At 37.9% G+C, this 25,454-nt stretch overlaps 1 protein-coding gene across 1 annotated transcript in view; it reads left to right on the forward strand.

Moving 5' to 3' along the window:
- The window catches only part of LOC131071601 (enoyl-[acyl-carrier-protein] reductase, mitochondrial), a 203,356-nt gene that overhangs the window by 90,803 nt on the left and 87,099 nt on the right, over nucleotides 1–25,454 (forward strand). Inside the window, exon 2 of the mRNA XM_058007509.2 lies at nucleotides 5,285–5,382. Coding sequence (XP_057863492.2) covers nucleotides 5,285–5,382 — 98 coding nt within the window. The remainder of the gene's footprint in view (nucleotides 1–5,284; nucleotides 5,383–25,454) is intronic.

Below are 25,454 nucleotides of genomic sequence, written 5' to 3' on the forward strand. Positions count from 1 at the left end.
TTTCCAAGTTTGAACTATGAATTGTTTGTGTATAGGTGCTTAGGATTCCTCTATGCTGGCTTCTGCTTTGATTTTTGCTTTCGGGCGGCCAAGATAGAGAGGTGCCCCCTTTTTTGATTTTCTCTATGCAAACTTAAACTTAGGTGTGCTTGAAATGAGTGTCTGCCATGTTAAAAAAGGGATGCAGATTTACCATGGCAAAGTCATTAAGAAAGAGTGCTGATGGAGAAGGTGAATGGCAAAGCCCTCATGAAAGTGGGCCAAACTTTAAACTATTTCCTTTCATCAACTTAGTCACAAATTATTTAGGGTTAAATCACTGAATTGTGTGCTTTGAGGAGAAAACATGTGACCAGTTCATTAATAATGTGTGCCGCCTTTTATGACTGACTTTTGCCAACTTAGAAAGGGTGGAGCTTACTTAGGTTTTTGCCATTTTGTAAATTAGGCTAGCCTATAATTTTTTTAAAAATAGATAGTTTAAAAAAAATGAAGGCAATATCAAGAAAAATTAATCCTTGACTATGATAGGGCCAATCTCTAAAAAGTTTATAATGGGATAGAATAGCTTAGGATTAGCCAAAGTTATAGAATCATGGAAATAAGTCCCCTCAGTACAACTCTTTTGGGAGATCAGTTATGTAGATGAGGTATTGCTTGAAACTCATTATTTTCATGCATTTACGACTGAGTTAAAGATAGCTATTGATGCTAGCTATAAGACTAATTGATCTAACTGGTGATGCCCTATTTTATGCAAGAGTGGCTAAATATTAAAATCCATGTCTTGTTTCAATCTAGGTTGCTAGTTCGGGTTCGGGCACCAGTTCGGGTTCGGGCACCGGTTCGGGTTCGAAGAACCGGTACATTGGTACGACAAAATTTTGAAAAAGGGTTTGGGTACGTTTGGGTTCGTTAGTACAAAAACATGTAATTCTTTTTTAATATATATATATATATATATATATATATATTTTAATATTTATGCAGCCTATAAGCATGAATTAAGATTAGCATGTCACATAGCATCATATATGATATTAACAACAAAACAAACGTAAACTTGTAATCATAGCATCATGATCATACCATAATTGATAATAGCATCATATACATCAAGTTTAATATCAAAATGACAAAATATTCAAGTATCATTGTTTCAACTTTTAACAATTTAAACTTAAAGTTTAATCATCAAATGGATTCTCTAAATTTCTAATTCATCATCCTCATTCTCCTCCTCCTCCTTATCCTCTTCATCATTGACATTGACATTAGATGAGCCAATGCCACTTGCACTTGCACTGTAAGTTTGCTCGCTATCTGAGTCATCAAGTGTTAATGCAACAAGCTGAGAAGTGGGAGCATCCAAATCAGTATGCTCTGGCTCTATATCCCACATCTTCATTTCCCCTTGGGTGTAGTCACGTTGTTTGTGTGAAAGAAGACGTAGGTTGGAATGCACATATACTAAATTCTCTGCTCTTTTTGATAGCAACCTATTGTGCTTTATTGAGTGGATGAAAGAGTATGTGCTCCAATTTCTTTTTGAAGCAGATGAACTAGCAACCTATGAAGACAAAGTAAACAATTAAAGTTATCCATTTATAAAATTAAAATTAAAAATTACTAGCAACCTATGAAGACAAAGTAAACTATAAATAAACTTGTGTTAAATTTTAATTAATTAAACTTGTGATAAAAATTTGACAGCAAGGGGTTGTAGGTGTTGGAAGCATGCGCCATGGAAGTACCACCAACTATGAGCATCCTTCTTGGATCTATGACGAAGAGCATCAACACTTAGACCATTCCCATTTGCAAATTCTATGAACTCATTTGTAACAATATCTCGCAAATCATCATCAGGATATAGTCCAAGGAATGCTACCTTGTACCCATCAGATACTTCTAGATCTCTCCATGGTGGAATCCTTCTTGGTTTATCAAGAAATCGATTGTTATAGTACTTTGGTGTCAAGGCATAGGCAAGAAGATGCAAAGGAGTGGTCATCTTATTCCACCTTTCTACAACAATTGCTTCCACTTCTTTGAAGAATTTCTCATTGGGGTCTTTCTCTTTTGCATTTATAGCGCACTTCATTTTTTCAAGCATTGAGTCAATGCCATCATAAATCTCACCAATGCAAGGCCTATCCATGTCGGTATAGTGAGTCATGCTCATAATGGGCTCAGTGATACTAAGGAGATATGTCACAAGATCCCACCATTTCTCATCCAATATTCGGTCCCTAATTTTCGCTGCCCTATCATTGCTACTTTGCTTCCATATAGTCCAATTGATGCTGATCACCATATTGCATAGTGCCACTCTAACTTTCACAAGCCGTCTCAAGATGATTGTGTTTGATGCAAAACGGGTCTTAGCAACCTATAACACAAATTAATGCCAAAATGAAAAAATAAAGCTAAACTCTAAAGAAGAATACACAATATAGCTTACAGAATGATATTATGAACATTGAAAATTAAAAAAATCAGAAAATGTAAAATTAAATTACTATTTTACTTACCTTCAATAGCTCCAAATTCGAAAAGGATCTAAAAATCCCTTGAGACGTGTGGTGGTTTGTGATAAACATCTGGATATCCTCAGCCTCTGCATACACATCTGTGATCCATTTTATTTTATTCCCAATCCTTTGTAGCATAAGATTGAGTGAATGGACCGCACAAGGTGTCCAAAAGATGTGATCATAGCATTCCTCAACCAACAAACCAGCAGCTCTACAATTTTTTGCATTGTCCATTATGACTTGGACAACATTGCGGGGTCCCACTGACTCAATGGCGGAGATGAGAATATCTGCAATAAATTGGCCATCTTTTACTTCGCCCTCACAATCCACAACTTTCAAAAACATTGCCCCTTTAGGGGACACCGCTATGACATTGATCAAGGGACGATTTTTAGAATCTTTCCACCCATCTGAAACAATTGATACACCTGTCTCAGCCCATGAATCCCTTATGGGTTTCAATGCATCTTCAAGCCCCTTCACTTCTTTTTCCAATAAGGTTCCACGTACCTTCTCATAACCTGGGCCCTTATACCCTCTTGGAGCTTCATTAACACTTTTCAACATTTGCTTCCAATATGGGGAGCGAACAACATTGAAAGCCGATCCATTTGCATATATGCACCTTGCTACATCTTGGTCAGCAATGTCTCGACTCTCATTTTGAAATTCGGTTTCTAAAGGCCCCTTTGTTCTTTTGCGTGTCAAGGGTGCTTCACTTTGAGGTTCAGTTGTGGAAAAGAAGGGGTGGTTTTCTAGTACAACATCGGGATTAGATGGGGCTTGCATTCCCTTTGTTTTCTTTGGTGCGGTTTGATTCAATCCGTGGGCTTCTCTCTCTTCTACTGCCTCATACTCCCTAATATATTTCATCACCGTCTCATCTGGTATAGGTATACCATCTTTTCCAGGGCATTTTTTGATGCCTCTTCCTGGTATTCCACACAAATGGCCTACCACCCGATAATATGAACTATTACGTTCTATACCCTATCCTTGGCATCTCCAATGGAATCCCCCACCTCCTGAAAGTGGTCTTATAATGTCAACATACTTCCATAGAGGAGAATTCAGATCATTTCTTTGTTTTGATTGTTCATTTGTGCCAATGGAGGAAGAGGTAGATGCCATTCTAGTTCCTATGACAAGAAATTATATGAACATATTAAAAATAAAAAACAAAAACAAAATAATGAAAAACAATTAATGTTTCATGTTTGACAATTTGTGAAACAAAAATAGTTGAAAAAATGTTCAAAAACCTACCTCTTGCTGCCAATGGGAGCTTGCAAATGTGTGGAAATGATGCTGTAACACTTGTTGAAGTTTCAAAAATCAGTCTTCAACTCCTATTTGATTTTGGAAGCCAAACTTTGTTCACCCTTTCTTCAACCTGCTAGCAAAAAACTTTTGTTTGCAACACAAATGAGGAGAAATGAGCCAAGTTTATGTTTTAAAGGTCACTTTTAGGGTTTAATTTTCATTTTTTAATTGGCGGATTTCAAAAAAATATTAAATCTTGCTAAAAATATATTGTTTTGGGTCGGCCGGCCACTCGGGTTTGACCTGGCTCCGCTCGGATCCGTTCTGGCTCGAACCCGGCTTGTGGAAAGCGGACCGTGTGCGAACCACAGCCGGACCAGACCAAAACCACGAACCCGGACCGGACCGGACTGGGACCGGGGGGCTAGGGGGCTGAACCCGGTAACCTAGGTTTCAATGCATATATTTCAAGTTATTTAAAATTTTATGGCTGGAGAAAATGCCATCAAGTGTAAGACAAAGAGTAGTTGTTTGCTATCTTGAGAAAGTCTAAACATTGAAGAAGAGTTGATGCTTAAGTTTTTTAAATATCCTCTTATAAGATATCCGTGCATATTGTCTTAGGTAAAATTTATCTTGTGCTTATTCTCTGAAGTGCCAATCTCTAAGGAATTGAGTTGTCTTGACTATACACAAGTGATCCGATTACTATCATTCTTCCTAATGTTGATTCTTCTCTGTTTGAGTAGACACAGCCCTTGAGATTGAACTATTCTGCATGGTAGTGCATTACCATTTTCCAAGTGATCACTGTCAACATACAAAATCCAAGATAGTCAAATCATCCCAGGAGATGTTGCATGAAAGTTACCATAACAGGAAGAATGGGGAAGATGCATCCTAAGAGCAGCTCCTTACTTCGCTCAATGCTTTACGTTCATAACTGTAGCATTTTTTTTTCAGCTTTCTTGTGATTAGTTAGAAGGCAAATACTGATAATTTTATTATGTTTGAAAGATTTTTATTTCTCCATTGAAGTAATAATTATATCGTCAAATCCATTTCTAAACCTTTAGACTAGTAGCAGAAATGTTTAGGTTCTAAACTTGAATTACTGTATCATCTGAGTACTAAATTGCTATTTTATTCTGTTCACCAAGAACTTGTGTTTTTGGGCTGGACTAACAGCTATCACAATAGCTGATGAGAGAAATTAGATATTGCGATAACTTTTGAAACCTCTAAGAAAAAGCCTACAAATACTTGATCTTTCAAAGACCACTGTGGTGACTGTTTTAGAAATTGTAAGAATAAGAAATAAAAACTCAGGCATCCTTTAGTGTTTTGCATATTGTTGGATTGCATTTCATTTCTTACCCCAAATAAATGAGAAATGGATTCTAATGGTTTCAGATTGTTTCACCTCCTTGGAGTTGATTTCTTATCCTGAAAACAAGAAAGTTGAATTGCAATTGTTGCAGATTGGTTGAACTCCCTGTATGCGATCTTAAGGAGAATGAAGTGTGTGTAAAAATGCTTGCTGCTCCTATCAATCCATCAGACATCAATAGAATAGAAGGTTGTATCAATACTAAGCTCATCTAATAAAATATTAGAATTGAATTTTCCATGCAGTAAAATGAGTTTAGGTTCATTGTTGTTCATATGTAGCATGGTTTTCTTGTTCTTCATCAACATGTGCTTTGTAGATCCAATTTTTATAATTCTTAGAACTCGTTTTTCATTGAGCTACTGACTTTATTTTAATCAGATAGGATGTAAAAGGTGTACTATGCTAGTTGAGGTGAAATTGTTTTTCCTTTGTGCATTGCTGTCTTTTGTTCTTAACTACAACACATTTGGCAAGAGGGTATACCTGTCAGAGAGACAAATTTTTAATTCAATAAGGGCAGTCAATTGTGTGTTCAGTGAAAGCATAGATCATTGCATGCCACTTTCTATGACATGTCAGTACATCCCCTTCTAGGTAGAGTCAAGAGAATTCTCTAGGCACTGAGCTCAATCTGCAAAGATTATTGACAAGAAATCTGATGCAGGGATGGTCCCTATTTATTGTTAATCCATGATCAACTGATGACAGTAAGGTCTTAATCATTATTTTTACCATATTTGCTCAATGATGAAGATTTTTTTCTGCAATAGTTATGATTGTGTGGCATTCCCTAGTGTGATTCTACATATATTTTTACCATGCTTGCTCAATGATGAAGATTTCTTTCTGCAATAGGTATGATTGTGTGGCATTCCCTAGTGTGATTCTACATAAGATTTTATGCAATTTTGGTCATACAGACCCTAATTACCATCTTGAGTGCTCACATCCAGTTTAGAGGTCAAATTCTCAAATTTTCTCCATTTTAGAGCTTGATTTCTGGAAGCATTCTCTTAGACAGTGGTCAGTGTAGTCATAGACAATGTTGATGTCTCTAGTGCACTTCTCACCAATATCAATATGATAGTGTGCTTTTGAAAACCATCACCTCTACTGCTTTTACTCTGCTGGGGTTAGATATCTTATTTTCTTCCTGAAGGTTTGAGATAAGGATAAAATAGGATGATGCAGATGATTGCTAAGATTCATCTTTATGCATAATGGCCCATGACAAGTCATCTTGTAAAAGTACCAATGTAAATTAAGAGAATGTGCTAAAAATGTGAATGAGTTGAAGTTCCAACTTCTGTGAAAGTGTGAATGTTAATCTACTGGAGAAATTAGAACAAAAATCCTAAACTTTGAAAACTCTAGGGTGCTACCTCTAGTCCTGCAGAATCTGAAATTTAAAATAGCTTATGCTAAAACTGGAAGGAAAACATATCTGCAATATCACATAAAATAAAAGACAGTGCATCTGATAGGCAAACTTCGTGATTGAGTAAAATTGCTTGCTTAGTTTGAATCTAGTATAATATGGATGCTACCTTAGCCTAACACAGTCTTCAGACTTGCATCTAAGAACTACTTTCACCAAAACATTTCCTACTCTACTCGTTGAAGTCTGTTTAAAACTTTTTCCCACTTCAGCTCTTTTATCTCTTGCATGTGGTATACAAAACTGGTCGAAATGGACCTTCAAGACCACTTTTAGAAAACATCGTAATGGATCCCATTGACTGAAGTACACAATTTAAAATTGTCTTAACAATTATAAAAAGGTCATAATAGTCTCCCCTTCTTGAGTTACTTTCACCTCAAGTGATATGAATGTTGTATTTAAGCTTTTGAACTTTCATCAAATTGTTGATATATCTTCCTGGATTTAATGAATGAAAACAATTATCAAGTAGATTTATTACAAATTAGTGTTGAAAGAGAAAACTGTTGATGGCTACCTAAAAGAAAAGGGAAACTTCTCCAACTTTCACTTCACATGTTAAGGGTATGATGCATCATCAGCCATGACAATAAAGGATCCTATCACTTTCTCAAATGATATAGATTTTGATGGTGATAAAATCCAGAAGGAATTTTAATTGATTTTCATACAATTATACTTTGTTATGAGATTCTTCAAGAGGTTCTATGCATGGAGGATGATGTGGAGCTCCAACTTGTTCCACTTAAGCACTTATGTCAGTTCTCCTAATGCCTTCTTTGTGATTAGCAAATAACCTTTGGTTAGTAAGTTTACTTTGACACTCTAGATGTGGTCATTCAACTTCCTTACAAGAATTATACAAAGCTTTATTATTTGAAATTGTTACAAGTTTGCTAAAAGTGTTTCTCAACTATGGATCTAGGATCTCCAATCTTAATACTTTAGCTGCATTATGTCTATTTGACGCAAATATGGCACTAGAATAGAGCCATAGGTGGCATGTTTTTGGAGGCTACTTGTAGGCCTTTTCTCTCATTTTGCTAGATTCTCTTTTGAAACATCATCTGTAAGAGGACCACAAACACAGCGATTGAGTAAGCTTTTAGCCACATTTATATTGTCAATATATGTTCATGAAAATTATCACTCAGGTTTGGACCATTGTTAGTAACTTCGTGTGCTGATGTTTTCAAGGAGAAGAGAGTGTAGGATAACAAAATATTGGTGAGTTTTGTTACAGTGTATCTTTTCACCAGGATTCCTATTGATGATGCCATTATGATAGTTAAAAAGCACCCTATCAATGAGGAGGTTGTAATGACCACCCCTGATTTTTTGGCTTTTGATATAATTGGAACAAGATATACTAATGCTGAATGTTAGCTTTAGATTACATGCATGCAACTTAAACCAAAATATGCAATTGCCTTTAAAGATAAACAAACTAATTGAGTGGGGAATGTCTGCACCAACTCAATTCAGTACAATAACATAAATTAGAAAATGAGCATGCAACTATCTAAATGAGTAGAGGTTTGTTACCAACGTCACTATGATGAATGTTTATGATATGTAGTAAGCATAAAATTACAATACAACAACCTGTTGTGACCATTTCACACATCACCCCATCAAAATGGGGACCCCCTCTTTTGCTTCCAGCAGTAGCAATCAGTTGGTCAAGTGGTTAGCTCTCAGGTTAGACTCCAAAATGAAGTTCCCTTTAGCATTGTCGACCTTACTAAGCCTAGGGTGATTTTCATAGGTTAAGAGGTATGTAGAAGGATTGAGATCATTAATGTCGCCTAACACTAGGTCGATTAGGGTTTGAGATTGGGGTTTGCATCAATTGTGTTGAAGCATCAAGATCTAGTGCGAAGGAGCCTTAGATGGCTGAAGAAAGAAGTATTGAATCAAGATCTGTCTTAGAAGTGAAAATTTGGCAAGCTCAACTTTGGATGCAAATGAGTTGCAATGGGGTCCTGAAAAGCCGCCTAGGTGAACAGTTGCAATGCTCATTCAATAGTTCGCCTAAGAGCAAATCTTGTAATGCTACCCCATTTTGTTGCCTAAGAGATGGAATGCAAATGGTAAGTTAGAAATTTGACCAAGTAGTGAAGTTGCAAAGGTGGTAATGAACATTGCCAAGATCAACACTTGTAAAGGTGAGTTAAAATTCCAACTCAATGGCTAACTTGCAATGATGTCTTCAAAAGCCGCCTCAAGTTAAATCTTGTAATGATGCCTCCAAATGCCACCTAGGTGTTGAGTTGCAATGCCTCTCCAAAAATCTGACTTAATGTCAAATTGCAATGCTCATTCAAAAGGCCACCCAGATCCAAAGATGCAAAGGTGGTGTAAAAAGCCGATCCAAAGGTTTGATTGCAATGGTCTCCCCAATTGCCGCCTCCATCATATCTTTCAAAGGTGTCAAAGAGAGGTCGTCTTAAACATGAAATTGCAAAGAAGTCAAGAGAATTCAACTTGGAGATTGAGATGCAAAGTTATTTCAAATCTTCCCCTTCAAGCAAAAGTTGCAATGGTGCCTTGAAATGCCGCCTTGATGTTAACATGCAATGGTCTTCTAAATAGCCGCTAAGATCATAAGTTGCAACACTCTTTAAAAAAGCTGATCCAAGTATTACTTACAAAGGGGGGTAAGAATTCCGACTTAGTAATTGATTGCAAAGGTTATCTAAATTTCCGCCCAAGGCATTAGCATGCAATGGTCATCAAAATTTCCGCCTTGATCTCAACTTGCAATGACCCCCCAAAATGCCGCCTTGGTATTAATTTGCAATGATGCCTTGAGAAGTCGGATTTGATGATAAATTGCAATGATCAATTAAAAAGCCGCCAATGTTGGAAAGATCAAAAAAATTAAGAATTATGAATAGAATGCAAAGTCGGCCTTAAAGTATAATTAAAAAGTTATTTTTATATATGTAAGTCAGCCTAGGGAAATTTAAAATGAGGAGATGCACCCCTAAACCCAAACGCCTATATAAGAGGGTGGTGATCTTCATTCTAAGGCATCAATCAAAGCAATCAATTACAAGCAGCTCTACAATTCAAGGAGACAGCAAACTTCTAAGGCAACATACAGATTTATAATCAAGAAGGGCGAATTTGTCTTCATTAGCAAAGCGAACCTGATCATTACACATTTGTAAGGAGGGAGAAAGCAGTTTAGAGATCAACATTCAGATCTGCATCTCTGAAAATCACGATTTTGAAGGCAAATCTCTCTACAACAGCAATTTTGATAGAAAGTTTGATCATTACATTGATCAAACACTCATCTACAAAGAGGGGCGAATTCACCTACAGCAGCGATTTTGGATAAAACGTCTGATCGTTTCATTGATCAAACATACATTGGCAAGGAGAGTGGAATCGATTTGAAGATCACTATTCTGATTTTAAGAGCATTTTCAGATCAAAGTCTGTGTGTAATCAATCCTACATCTGCATATAAAAGGTGAAATAAGGTAAAAGCAGACCTTAACATTTGGTAGACTGTCATTTGTAAGAACGTATTCCTATGCAAAACACCTTTACAAACCCTAGGATTTGATAAATTGCTATAAAGGATAGAAAGTTTAAGCTCATTTTATTATTTTCAGGTCTGATTTTGTCCTAGAGCTGTAGCTTTCAAGTTTTAGCAAAGGTTTTGTTTGCCTTAGCAAAGGTAAGATAGGGTATTGATCAATTTGAATATAAAAAATACTCTTATCTATCCCTTGAAACTGCAAGGGTCACATCCATTTGGTAACAAACTTATATTGTTTGCAGGTCAATGTTTGAAGCGAAGACGTGAGGAAACAAGAGGCAGGTCCAGATGAAGAATGAATTCAAAGATACACTCTTTGAAACCAAGCTTACCTCCAAATGGCGGAAGATTGGCGATACCAACTTCGGAGACACCGACATGCAGGATTTTCGAGACCAAGTGTTTGGTAGAGGCAAGTACACTACTTCAAAGATGGCGAAGAAGCTCACAAGGAATGGCATCGCTCACATTGCAAGTTTCCCACCAGCAGTGCAATGTAGTGGATTGGTCCTAGAATGTGCAAGACATTATGACCCGGAGAGGAGAATTATAATAGCACCGGATGGGAGCAAGATAGCATACCTCACCGAGCTATCTATAGCCGAAGTATTCAATGTGCCCACATGTGACAAACTAATTTACAACAGTAAGGATGATGCACTAGCACTATATCAAAGCAAACTGGACATGTGTGATGATATCCTCAACAAGAATTGGGTCATAAAACCATGGAGTAGTACTAAGAGAGTACCCAAGAAGATGCTCCTCAAATCGGATTTCAAGGAAGGAATAGCTGAGCTTATAATGATGCTGAACAGGGTCATGGGATCTCCACAATCGGCATCCTACGACTCTTGGATGTGGTACTACATAGAAGAAGTAGTTAAAGGTTCCAACATAATCAATTGGGCTAAGATAGTCAATGATAATCTACATGAGCAGTTGAGGAATGTTGAGAAAACTAAGACATTTTATATTAGCTCATACTTGATATACATTTTGGCAAGATATGGGAAATACAAAGGTTTGAATAATAGAGCACCTGTTGGACCAGCAAAAGGACAAATGCTCTCATATGATGCATATCCACAATTGTAATTAAGAAATAGTGTTACTCATTTCAGAAGGGTGAATGATGCATTCACCATGCACATTGTGAGGAGATTGCAAGGAGGGACTCATATCAGACTATCCGAGGAGTCAATGAACCTAATAAAGAAGTATGGATGTTGGTATACTCAATTTCCAAAATTCACATATTTGAGGATACAAGGGTGTTCTTCACATGCCTATCGATTACTAAGATATCCTATTGACAGGATGGTGTTGTTAGAAGTGTCCAGACAACTGCTAGAATATGATGCAATCAAGAAGAAATGGAAGAAAGCAAAGACTACTTTCCCAGTCATGGTGGGAAAATCACTTGAATCATGCCCTACCTATTTAGCAACACAAGCAGTGGAGGAAGAACTACAATACTATAATCTTAGGACTCACACCTCAAGGAGCAATTTTGATCCCTATCATAACATCCGAACAGTGAATAAAGAGAGGTTTTCCCACATCATGCATGTAGAAGATCATTGGGCTAATGTAGTTGATGATTTCGAGATAAGAGAAAGAACATACTCAAGATTCTCTCTCAAATTGATTAGACAAACAAAAGTATTGTGGGTACCAGATCAGATTGAAGGGGATGAAGATGTGATATTACCACATTACAAAAAAGAATAAGACAAGCGCTTTCCTTCAATAGATTGTTATGCTCCTGAGGTGACTCAATTAGAAGTTGTAAATCAAATAGTGCAAGACAACACCAGGAAATGGATATTATATCAATCAGATAAGTTGAGAGCAAAAAGCATTACTTTGACATATAACCAAATGGATAATGAAGAATCATCATCCTATCAATATGAAGATTCAGAGGATTTTGAAGATGAAAATACAGGAAATGAAGCAAACACACAAGGAGAGAGAGATCAACAGGATATCCTTGAAAGTTCACAAGCTCAAGCAAATAAGAGGAAAAGGGTGGATGATAATGCTGCTCAACAAAAGAAGCAAAAATCGACAAGGACTCTATCTACCACTAGTAGTCCTTCTGAAAGAGAAGTGAATATCTTTGTAGATATGAATGCAACATTGAAAGGGAAGAACATCTCGTAGGAAGATGAAGGAGTTGATCATAATACACAAGATAAGAGGAGTGTCAATGAATCTAATGACACCAATCAGCAAGAGGAGCAAGAGGTTAATTCACCACCTCATGATGAAGAACATATCTATGATCAACAAATCAATACCAATGAAGAAGTACAAGACATGGATGTTGAGGATCAGAATCAAGGACATCATAAAGACACATTCATGGCCCCCAATAGCAATCAGCAACAATTTGATTTAGAAGAGTTAGATGATCAAGCACTTGAATGGTTGAAAGAAAGAATGAAGAAGAAACCGGTGACGATAGTTGATGAGGTTAAGAGATTTGGATACCTTGCTTGCAAGAGTAGAGCAGAGTGAAGAAAAGAAGCCCAAGAATTATTCCAGAATTGTGAAACATGCATCTGTCTCACATAAGGTGCAAGTAGCTGTTCCTAATTATGATAAGCCCAGGGATCAAATCATTGCAGAAGATTATGACATAAGGGAGATAGACATTGGTCCTATCACTCGCACTCAGGTTGTTGAAGAGTTTAGAGGATCAACCTCTAACATGGAAGAGTAATTGGAGATCGAGTTTAGAAAGAAGAGGCAATTGAAAGAGGAAAACAAGCAATTGATAGATTACATCCGTCGTATGTCGTCCAGACAAGAGGAAGATGCACCTCCTCCACCTTAAATACTTTCCAAAGAAACAGTTGAAGGGGCAGAAGAAACAAGGATAATAGCTCAAACCACTAAGACATTGATCGAGAATGATTTTCAACAAGCTAGTGCCTTCACTCATGAGTATCTACAAACTTATGATAGAGTCACCACATTCTTGTGCAAAATCCAGAACATTATGAAGATATGGGATGAATTTCAGTTCATCCGAGATAAGACCATTCCACGTTTACAAGCATTGAAGGAAATTCCCAAACATATGTTGATTGATGGTGGAGTAATGGATGCAAAAGTAGTTTATGACTTCAACAGATGGTATTGCATTTTGGTGACTAAGAAGGAAACTATTGATAAGACGAAGGATGATCGCATCAAGATGGAGGAATTGCTCAAAGCAATTCAAGAATAATTCATCATTTTAACTAGAGAAATGTTCTTGCAAGATATGCTTGATGAAGATGGTTTTAGTGCTGAGGAATTGCATAATCAAATAAAGTCTGTCTTCTTGCCAACCATGGGATTCTCAGATGCTGTTTTGACGGGAGCATGTTCATTCATGGCTTTCATGGGAATGTTTCGAAAACAGGATATGGAATGGCAAAAGGTCTTTGTTGCTTGTGCTGATGCATTGGAGGTGATCAAGTTCAAACTCAATAATTTGCCTAAATTGTCCATGGAGGAGCTCAACGCAGTGATGTCCAGATTCATTGCATTTGCCATTAGAGAGAAGGATCAAGGAATTGAGCTTCTAGAAGAAAGTATGTTATGATTTGCATCTGGTGTTTATTTTCTCATTGGTGGATTTCATTTTGGAGCTCTATATAAGCTGCCATTTCTTTTATTTGAATGTATGAGAGGAACTTGAACAATTGTTTCTACTTTGCTGCTAGATTAATAAAGACATTGAAGTGTGGTGTTTCTACTTAATCTTTGGAGCATATGCATGGTTATTTATCTTCTCAAATCCAAGTTTTAGAATTTTGTTTATGTATTAGAATTGAATGATAGAATGTTGCGTATGATTTATGATGAAACTCTTAATCCATACCACTAGCTGTTTGTTGATTGCAAATATGCCTTGTGTGGTCAACTGGAATATTTAAATGTGCTTAAGTTCAATTTTTATTTAATCACTGATATGCATCCAATTGATGGTGTCTTTGCTTGATAATAAATGGAAATTCATTTGATTTCCTTAGAAGATTGATTAGCCTTATTGGAGTTGTTCTTGTTTGGCAAAACTAAGAGTAGTTGAGTTTCACTAAAATCATCCTTCATCCTTGCATTCCTAGATATAGTTTTAGCATCTCTCAACTTTAATATTTTTGCTATTTTTTGATAAACGTCTAGTAGTAGTAGTAAGAGAGCTTCATTGCATATCACTTAAACACCATTCCTTGAGTATTCATGTCTTAAGAATACGTAAGGCCCCTTGATGAAACAATAAACATAACGATCAACTGTGCTTATCCACACGTCGTGACCCGACATACAAGAACCTTGGAGTTGTCTCAAGTGATCCTTAGGCGAATCTTTAACATTTGAGAGACTTTGATCAAGAGAGGATAAGATAATTTTGGATATTTTATTCTGTGTTCACATGTGCATGAAAAACACATCAACACAACCCAACTAGAAACATCCAGATGATGAAAATCGATTACAGTCATATATATAACATACCTAGTTGCTGGTAAATGAAAATAACATACATGCAACAACAATACTAGCAAATGAGAGTTTCCAAACCCTAGCAGCCTACACCAAGAACTTTGAAATGGATGGTTGGAAGTATGAATGAGTAATGGCACCACAAACCAGTTATAAACTTCTACAAACTCCTTGAAGATGTACAACTAGCCTTAGAGGGAACGACCAACAATGATCAGACCCACAAATATACAATCAACTATACAAACTCCTCAATCAGCCCTCACAAATGGTCTCTAACACTTGTCTATCCAAAGAACTGAAAATATCAACACCATTGAAGCTCCGCTGTGATCTTTGTGTGAAATCACCAAGTTATCCTCTAGATTGTGTCTTTCAACAACATGAAGAATGTTGCCTGCAAGGGTTTCTGTCCTCACAAACCAAGAAGAAGCAATAACTTTTTCAAAATCAGAAGCATAAACAATATCCAATTCATCAACAACCAAGCATACTGAAAATGAACTCTTAAGAGTCTTTTATAACATTCCCAGGAGAACCCACACACTTTTCCAGCTAATGTGGGATAAATAGAAATACTTCCTTTTAATATTTAAGTCTCCAAGTACCTTTAATGAAGGAGAACTTTTAATATTTAAATAACTTTCCCTTTAACTTAAGTCCCCATATGAATAAAGTTAAATATTTTAATTTTAACTTTATAACTTAGCTTTATTGATAAATACATTAATAATCACAAACAATTATTAAAATCTCTAGTCGATATCAACAATTACCATCAACAGGATATTATGCATGAATAATTGATGATCCTAGCTTGGCCCAATTGACTTACTATAAATAGTAAGTATCCCAAAACCACACCAAAACACTTCGGAATCGCCTGAAACTGAAATTGTCTAGGCCAAATATCCTCAAGGTCCCTTAAATGTCCTGGTTAGCCTACGAGATCACGAAGAAACAGGCTAACGACAACATCATACAATATGTGCTAGAAAGGGGACATTACGGTCCGCCCTTCCCAATATTGCTAGTCCTGAAGCAATCTCTGGCAAAAATGTGACTCCGTCAAGCACCTGGATCCCAAACCAATCTGACGGATTCTGCTCTGCCATTCCGCTTCGCCACTCTGATATAACTTGTATACTGCATAATCCTATGAATCAACTGACTTCTCCATGGAATCCAAACCATAAGGCAGTTATACACCTGCAAGATGAAAGAAGCTTCTCTCATCCAAACTCCATGACATTATATGGGCGATTCTATAACTATTTGAGATTGCCCCTACCATTCTATAGGCGGGGTGGGTGGGTTGGTGTCTCGTCAATGCTCCATTGGTCAAAACTGAAAGTATAATCTTCTTGACACCATACCACATACTCAGTTATATTTAACAATGCAAATGTTGGAAACTGATATCTCCATTTTGAAAATTGGCTCTCATGAAATAGTCCATTCATACACGTTTGCCAATCCAAACATCTCATTGTTGTGACCATTTCACACATCGCCCCATTAGAATGGGGACCCCCTCTTTTTCGCTTTTGTTTTGCCTGTTCTTCTCTCTGCTTTTAGGGTTTTGAGTGAGTGAGTGGTCTGTCTGGGCTAAGACTAAGCCTTAGGGGTTCCTTCTGACATTATTCAAGCTGAGTCTAGTCAAATTTTGAAAGTTGTTAAGTGTCCTCCCTAAGATTGAGATTGTCAAAGTAAGGTAAGCCTGTCAGGAAGGTCAGATAGGTCTCAGGTTAGGTCTAGATTCAGGAATTTTTTGGGGTAAAATCCTAATTTTGTCTAGGTGTTAGCATTTTGAAGATGAAATTGTGTATTCTTGCCTAGGTAAATTTTGATCAAATTTTGGAGGCAAGATGATATCTGAAACAGAGATTTCGCTCCTGTCCTTCACTGGAGGCCCAGGGCGAAATTCATTCTAAGTGCAATTTCTTGTTTTCAGAAGGCTTACTAACTGGTTCCTGGCCTTGAAGATGACCTAACTCTGCCTTGTGAAATGATTGGAGACTTAAATTTTGAATATTTTAGCCAGAAAGGATAAAATCGCTCCTGTCCCTCTCCAAGGGACCAGGGCGAAAATGTTATTTAATGCATATTTGTCACTGACTTTTCTATTTTTTGTGCAGGGTCTCCAGGAGAGATAATTGGATGTGTTTTGATGCTTCTAAAGATTTTGAAGGCATGGAAATGAAGCACTTTGGCCTAGAAGGCAAAAAGCGCTCCTGTCCCTCACTGAAGGATCGGAGCTTGAATTTCAAATTTGCACTATTTTTGCAAGATTAAAGTGATTTTATGATTTGAAGAGGTCAAGGGAAGCATGTTTTGTCCATTGAATATAATTTAAGTGGTCTACAAAGGAGTAAATCAACCCAATTGACAATAGGCGCTCCTGTCCCTCACTGAAGGACCATGGCGTTTTTTCAAGTTTTTCTTCTTTGTTTGGGATTTAATGGCAAAACTTGACTTGGATGGGAAGGACGAATGATGTTTTATGCCTTAGACGTGATTGAGGGTTTAAAAAACAAGGAAATATACCATGAAGTAAAAGGGCGCTCCTGTCCCTCTCCAAGGGTCCAGAGCGATTTTCTAAAAAGTGTAAATTTCTTGCAAAGACAAGGCAAGTGTTGTGATCGAAATGAATGGAAGAAGACATGATTAGCCCATTGAAGATAATTTGGAAGGCTAGCAAAGGACAGACAAACTTGAATTAACAAAAAGCGCTCCTGTCCCTCACCAAGGGACCAGGGCGAAAAACATATTATCTGGCTTTTCTCTCCAAATTTGGACAAGTCTAGGGCAAGGCGCAAGTTTGAAATAATGTTTAAAATGCTTCGAGGTGGAATTGAGATGCAAGAGTTGCAAATTTTGATGACAATTGGCAAAAGCGCTCCTGTCCCTCACCAAGGGACCAGGGCGAAATTTCCAAATATGCCCATTTACCTTACATTTTGAAATGCTATTTTTGTTTCCAGGACTCAAGGAGGAGTGGGGAATGATGTTCTACGCCTTGAGGGTAATTTGAAGTTGATGTGATCAAGAATTTATGCAATGGAGTCAAAAGCGCTCCTGTCCCTCATTGAAGGACCAGGGCGATTTTTATGAAATCAACAATTTCCCTCCGAGATTATGCTAAGGCAAGGTTGTGCGAGATGGGAAGGATCTTCTAAAGCATGATGAACAAAGATTTGACTTCAAAATTTGAGAATCCTAGCCTAAAATACAAAAAGCGCTCCTGTCCTTCACTAGAGGACCAAGGCAAAAATCTTGGGAGAGCCTATTTTGCCTTGCAGTAACAAGTTAAGCATGCATAGAATGAATGAAGGGGATCATCGCTTACCCCACAACGAGAATTGGCAATTAAAAGATGAAGGATTGAGGACAAAAGTGAAAAGGTGCTCCTGTCCCTCACCCAGGGTCGAGGGCGAAAATGTCCTAAGGCACGTTCCTTCTAAAGATCAAGTGAATTAAACTCAAGGCTCCAATTGAAAATGCCATTTTAGATGCCTAGATGAAGTTTTGGCAATTAAAAATGAAGAATGCAAGGTTTAAATTGCAAGTTCGCTCCTGTCCCTCTCCAAGGGACCAAGGCGAGGTTATTGGCATTCTTTATTTTTACATTATTTCAACGTTGATATCCTCTAAAATCGCATTAGATGCCAAAATTGCCAAAATTGCCAACTTCAAAATATTTGGAAAAGTTTAAATTAAATTGGCATTTAATAAAGGGCGCATGGGCATTTAATAAATTAATTTTGAGCCTCAAAAATCGAATTTTTTATTGTTAAGGCATTTAAAATTAATTTTTGTGAAATTAAAATTAAAAATGGAGCGCTTGAGAGGCTTATTTTTATTTATTTTATCAAGTCGGCCTCTTGTTTTTGCAATTTTATTTATTTTTTGGCCTATTTTTGCCAAGTCGGCCTATGGGGGTAAGGTGGTGAGCGCCCTATATAATAGGGGTGTTTTGATCAAGTTTAATCCATCATTCATTCATTATTTCAAGTGCGAACTTGGAGAACAAGAAGGAAGTGCGAAATCTGGTCTATTTGGAGAGAATTTACCTCAAGTGTTGAAGACTAGAGGTGGTGGAGTTGATGCTTGTGAGGACTAAAGGAGGCGCATTTTGCTAAAGGAAGGACTTCGATCTACATTTTGCCTAGCCAAAATCCTCCTATTTTTACATCATTTCTTAGAGTTAATTCTCAAGGGGAGGTATGGCGAAATCATCCTAGTCCCATTATTGAGGATTTGAATTTTGTGCTTTGTTTTGAAAATTCTAAGTTTGATGTAGTTAATTAGGAAATGATAACTCAAGATTTATCAAGAGGTTTCCTAATTAATATCTTTTATCTTCCTTGCTACTCTTCAAGATATATTACTCATTATGAAATGTTGTGTCGGTGTCAAGATGGGGACTCCAAAGGCAGGAACATCTACTAGTCGTCCAGCTCTCATGAAGGAAGATCAGAGGAACGAAGAATTGGAGACTAGGATTGTGTCCAAGTGGAGCAACATTGGAGATAACAACTTGGGAAACTTCAGTGTGAAGAAGTTTCGAGAGGTCCCTTACATTGGAAAGCCATCACCTATCGCAAAGAGAATAATTGAAAGCGGCATCATCAAGGCGGCCGGTTTCCCTCCAACAGTCCAGTGCTATGAGCTGATGATCGAGTGTGCTTGCCATTATGACCCACAATCAAGATCAATCGTATCCAAGGAAGGGAACACTTTGGCATACCTTTCGGAGGAGGCTATAAGTGAAGCTTTCCATCTTCCAGAGCATAAGGATATGATTTACAAAAGCCTAGAAGGAGCCAGGTCGATGTATGAAGATGATCCAGACACTTGCTTGAGCATCATCAATAAGAATTGGTTACTCAAAAGTCGTCCTCGCCTGAGCAAAATTCCCAATACACCACATAGGATCGACTTTCAGGAGGAATACAGAGATTTGATAACTTTGCTCAATCGAGTTATAGGGGCTCCTCAAGCCTTCTATTTTGAGAGGTGGATGTTCTACTTCATCCAAGTGATAGTTCAAGGAAAAGGAACGATTCATTGGGCTAGAATTATTAGCCATTGCTTGGACGTGCAATTGAGAAGACTAAAGCCTACCAAGTCATTTCACATGAGCTCATACGTCATATATGCCTTGATCAGGAGTTTCGAATATGCAGGACTACCTCACAGAGGAGTGATCGGAAGAGGACCCGGAGAGGTGAGAGTTTGTGACTCTTATGTTCATTTGCATCATCCACCAGGAAGTGACTACAAGATAGTCAATGATACCTTCACGATGAACATCACTAGGATATTGCAAGGTGGGATTCACAATCGACTATCTCTAGATGCACAAGAGCTTGTAAAGAGGTATGGTGCTTGGTTCATCCAGTTTCCAAAGTTTACATATATCAGAGTTCATGGGTGTCCTTCGCCTCCCTACATGTTGCCGAGGTATCCGACAGACAGGATAGTGCTACTCGAGGTGACTAGGCAGTTGGCAGACTATGTGAAGGCATTCAGACATAGGCATAGAAATGGAATTCCCGTGCCCATCATATTGGGGAATTCAGTTGAGGTATGTCCTAATGCTCTAGCCTTGGATGATGCAGAGAGGGAGTTGGCTTCATATTCATTCACGTTCTTTGCCTGAAGGGAGAATTTTGATCCTTATGGGTATATAGAAGAGACATATGGTAGGAAGTACAGGCACGAATTTCAGGTAGAAGACTTTTGGATGAATCTCTCAAGTGATTTAGAAGTGAAAGAAAGATGCATTCCAGATTACCTTTAGATTTCATCAGGAAATGCAAAGTCTACAGAGTGGCCGATCAAGCTCAGGACAGTGGCAGACATCTCCAATCATCCTATGACAGAGAAGACAAAGCAATGAAGATAGATTGGAACGAGCCTGAAATCTCAGACTTGAGAGCTTTGATGGCCCCAGTTTTGTCATGTACTCGCAGATGGGTGGATGTACAACATCAAAAGTTAAGAGAGCAGAACGTACCAATGACTTTTACTTTAGAGGAAAGACCAGAAGAAGGAGGAGCAAGCGCAAGTGAAGACAATTCTCATCCTAGAGGCGCGAAGAAGAAAGAAAGACCTGAGAAAGGGGAACCCTCCTAGAAGAAGCAAGAGGCCAATCAAGATCACTCATCAGGTACATCATCTCGACATGAGAAAAGGACAAGTCAAGTTGAAGGACAAGAGATGACGATGCCTGAGGTGGATGAATCTATGGAGTCAATAGTACAGAATGATAAACCTGAAAAGGGGAAGGCACCTCAGCATTCATCAAGTCAATCCCCCCAAGTCAATGAGCTACATGAAGAGAAGAATGATGATGGAGTGACATCTCCTCTCCGAGAAGACGAACCATTGCCTAAGGAAATACAAGTTAGAGAGACGAGATCCGCCATTCCAGATTGGTTGAAGGAGAGACTGACAAGGGTGATTGTGATTGAGGATGAAGATAATGTAATTGACTTAGAGAGCCTTGTAGGAAATTCTCAGGAAGTAACGGAGAAGAAGAAGGCCACTAAGATGTCGAAAGTGATCAGAGATGAGACAGGGTCTAGGAAGTTGCAGATAGCTACACCGGTAGTGGACAAGTATGAAGGTGAAATTCTCGCAGAAGAGTATGATGTAGAAACATTTGAGCTTGGTCCACTCACTGCTGAGCAGGCACTGGATGAGGCAACCAATTCATTTGAAGCACTTAAAGACAAGCTTAAGGAAGAAATGGAAAAGAATAGAAAGCTTGAGAGAGAGAGGTCGGTGCTTGGAAAGGCTACTTTAGTCATCTCAATCAGCCCTTGGGACGTCAGGATCCAGCAGTGTCTCCTGTGCAAGCACTTCCCCTTGAATCAGTTGGCGAGGCAGAGAGAGTCAAGAGCTTGGTTCAGCTTATGAGCTCTTGGATTGACAAGTCCCACACAGTAGCCGTTGAATTTGCAACAAGAATGATGCAGACAATCCATCGAGCTATCCAGGTCCTTGAGATCGTCCACAACCTAATGATAACAGTAGCCGCTTTCGCTCACACTAGAGATGTTATCATTCCTGTTCTGCAAGTGATCAGGCAAACACCAAGGAAGATCCTGGCACAAGAAAAGATAATGGATGGAGGAGCTCATAATTTACTTTAGTGGTCAACTCTACTCCAGATGAAAGAGGTTCTTTTCGAGGTCATCAGCACCAAATGCAATCAAGTTGAGGGCGTCATCCATCCAATTCAGGATAAGGTGTTTGAAGTGTTATGTACCATTCTTGGCAGGAGGATCGAAGTTGAGACAGATGTGGACCTTCAAGAGTTGGAAGAGAGAGTCAAGGTTATTTTTTGCAAAGATGAGAATGTCATCACAAATGAGCAACGGGATCTAATGTTCACTACTATGCTCCTGATTGAGAAGATCAAAGAACTCGAACCTGGATGGGATATGGCTCTTCTCAAGGCCTTTGACCAGGTTATCCACTTAGAGGAGCGAATGAGGAATCTTCCCGAGATTCCTATTGCTGAGATTGAAGGAATTGTGTCTAGATTCATTGCGTATGCTAAGAAAGAGCATTGGAAGGGGAATAAGGTTCTAGAAGAGAGGTTGTTATAAATGATGTGGCATCTTAATTATCATTGGTCTATGTTCCCTCGATTTTTGTGCCAATTAAATATTTGACTATGCATTTAATAATGTTCAACTAAAAGGGGACTTTTTTGTAACAAACCCTAATTAGGGTTTAGGTGTCAGAATCTCAGCCGTTGATCTTCTTTTGATCTGGGCCGTCCATTGTAATTGAGGATGCTATATATACCCTCCCTCATTTTCATTTTGTGATTAGATATTAGAGATTGGATAGTTAGAAATTAGAAGATTAGAGCTTTTGGAGAGAAGAAAGTTATTTTGTAGCAAGATTGAGCATTGAAGAAATAATTTCAAGCAATTGTTGTCTATTTTGGCTTTGAGATCAATAAAATATTGAAGTTATGGTGTTTTATTGCAATTCTTGTGGCTATTTTCATGGTTGTTTACTTTCTTGAATCATTCTCGGTCGAAGTAGCATTTTAGTTTGAAGGACTAAGTGTTGGGCTTGATCTTTGGTGAGATTCACATTCCAAACCACTAGCTTCTTACTGATTGTAAGGACGCCTTGTGTGGTCAACTGGAGATATTTGGATTGCTTAAACCTTCAATCATTATTGAACTATTCATATGTATCTTTATGGTAGTATCTATAATTCTTGATGAATTGAAAAATCACTAATCACCTTAGAAGATCGCATCAATTCCAGTAGAGTTGTAATTGCTTGGCATGTAATGTCCCCATTTTGCGAGCATCAGAGTTTGTAAGAATTAGCTTATCATTTGACCCTCGTAGGCTAACAATTATTGATAGAGGGCCTCGTGTGACAGTTACTTGGTGATTAGAGACATTACTCTTCAGCTGGATTCAGGTTTTGGCCTTTGCACAGGTTTTTTGACTCAGATTGGCACACTTACTATTTATAGTAAGTCACTATTCAGGGTTTCTATTTTTAGACAGGCATCCAATCACATGGAGAACAGGGAGAGTCGACTCCTGGCTCAGACGGCTTAGCAATCAGACAAGTACATCAAGAGATATTAAAGTTTAAGTGACTTGAGTGATTTATTTAATATTTTAATATTATTATAAAGTTCTAAAGTAACTTTATAATAATAAAGTCACTTTAATATAATAAAGTGCGTTAAGTGAATAATTTAATGTGGGAATAAATCTTTTATCCCACATTGGCCAGGAAGGTGTTTGAGCTCTCTTAAGGAAAGAATAAAAGGAAAGGCAAGAGTTCATTTTGGGCATCCAGTTGATGAATAGCATTTTGATTGATTTTTATTGTGGAGCCTAGGGCTTTCGCAATTTTCTTCTTTGATCATAGGAAACGAAAACTTCCTATTGATAGCAATTTTGAAGGTGTGAAATAACACCTGAATTATTGCAGTTGTGGGAAAGAATACTTCAGTTCTTTCATTTGTGCAAATTGGTGAAGTTTTCTACAAGGGTTTGAAGTTTATTGTTGAAGAACATTTATAGTTGGTTGCGAATCATCCTTCTTTGGCACATGGAGTTATATCATTCTTGTTGGGAGAGATTATCAACAAATTATTCAAGGTTTTAAGAGCAGATTGCAAGTTTGTTCTTGCTGCTACAGTGCGCATGAACAGTGCACGTGAACAGTGCGCGTGAACAGTGCTGCGCTACAGTAACTCGTGAATAGTGAAACGCTACAGTGATACGTGAATAGTAAAATCGCTACAGTATATTGCATCTTAGTTGAGTCTACTCAAGGGTTCTTCAAGGGTTTTAATTGCTGCTCATTTCCAGATTAGTTGCTGCTGTCATGACATTGAAATTTGGGCAGAATTTATAATTGTTGGAGGCCGTACTATAGCAGCAGCAGCCACACATGTTGCTTCACAATTTACATGGTATTTGAGTTGCTACATTACCCACAACGTAGGCGCTTCATTGGATCAGGTTCTCTTGCATTTAATTTCAGTATTTAATAGACATTCGAAGTTGGTTGTATGCTGCCACTGTACTCAGACCTGGGTATTTTGTTTCATATCATATTCAGCTGTCAGCCAAGAGGCTTGGCCCTTTCATATCTGTGGTAATTGGGACATCAAAAAAAAGGAGTTGCATATGATATATTTGTAGTATTTATTTCAGTTTGCAAGATAACTGTTTGTCTTAATGTCCCTAGCTGAAAGTCAACATTTCATAATAGGAATTGCATGGCAAATGTTCGATAAAATGCTTATGGCTGTAGCTCTCATTTCCATACTCTAGTTTGCAGCATATGTTATTTGCACTTTCTTTATTCCTTGGTGAAACATCATTGAAAACTCAAGCAAAAACCCAAACACTGAAAACATTGAAAAATCAAACAAAGGCAGAAAATTGTGGTTGGTTAGAGTCCACCAGGTGTGGGTTCTTACATGGCAATACTGAAATTGGTAGAATCTTACCAAGTCTAGCCTACATTGAGTCATTCTTAGGATTAGATTAGAATTCATCTCTTGCAAACCCTACCTTTTGATCTTTTTTAAGAATTTGTTAGTTTTAGGAAATTTCTGTTCTTGCAATTCGAAAACGTAAGGCCCCTTGAAGAAACAGCATTCACAACGACCACTGGTGCTTATCCACACGTAGAGACCCTACAACGAAGAACATTGAAGTCACCCTGATTGATCCTTTCTCGCGATATCTTCAGCATTCAGAGACTTTATTCAAGAGAGGATAAGGTACCCTTGGGTATTTTATTCTGTGTTTGATAGTGTACAAAATACACGTCAACACTCACCAAATCCAAGTTGTCACAAAGATATGCCCTTATGAAACCATGAATAGCAACTTCATTACCCAAAGGCAAACCTGGTGAGGGTAACTTACCAACGCCAACTCCTTGAGCTAACATATCCCATAAGGAAGGAAATTGAAGAAGCACATAAAGATGGGCTCCCTATGCAACCTCATTATGTCCACCCATAACCACAACCTCCAATTCCTTCACCACTATCATCTGTGATGCATCATCCACCAAAACTTTCAACACCATTTGTTTATATTGATCATGTGATTGCATCCACTCAACTCCCAAAGCAATGCTAGCCCCACCAAACTCAAACACGTAGGAGCCTTTGATGCTGATGTAATCATGCAACTCCTCAAGGCTGTTGGAACAAAAGATGTTTGCTATATAAGGTA

The sequence above is a fragment of the Cryptomeria japonica genome, chromosome 11 (assembly GCF_030272615.1).
Source record: "Cryptomeria japonica chromosome 11, Sugi_1.0, whole genome shotgun sequence".
Classification (NCBI taxonomy): Eukaryota; Viridiplantae; Streptophyta; class Pinopsida; order Cupressales; family Cupressaceae; genus Cryptomeria; species Cryptomeria japonica.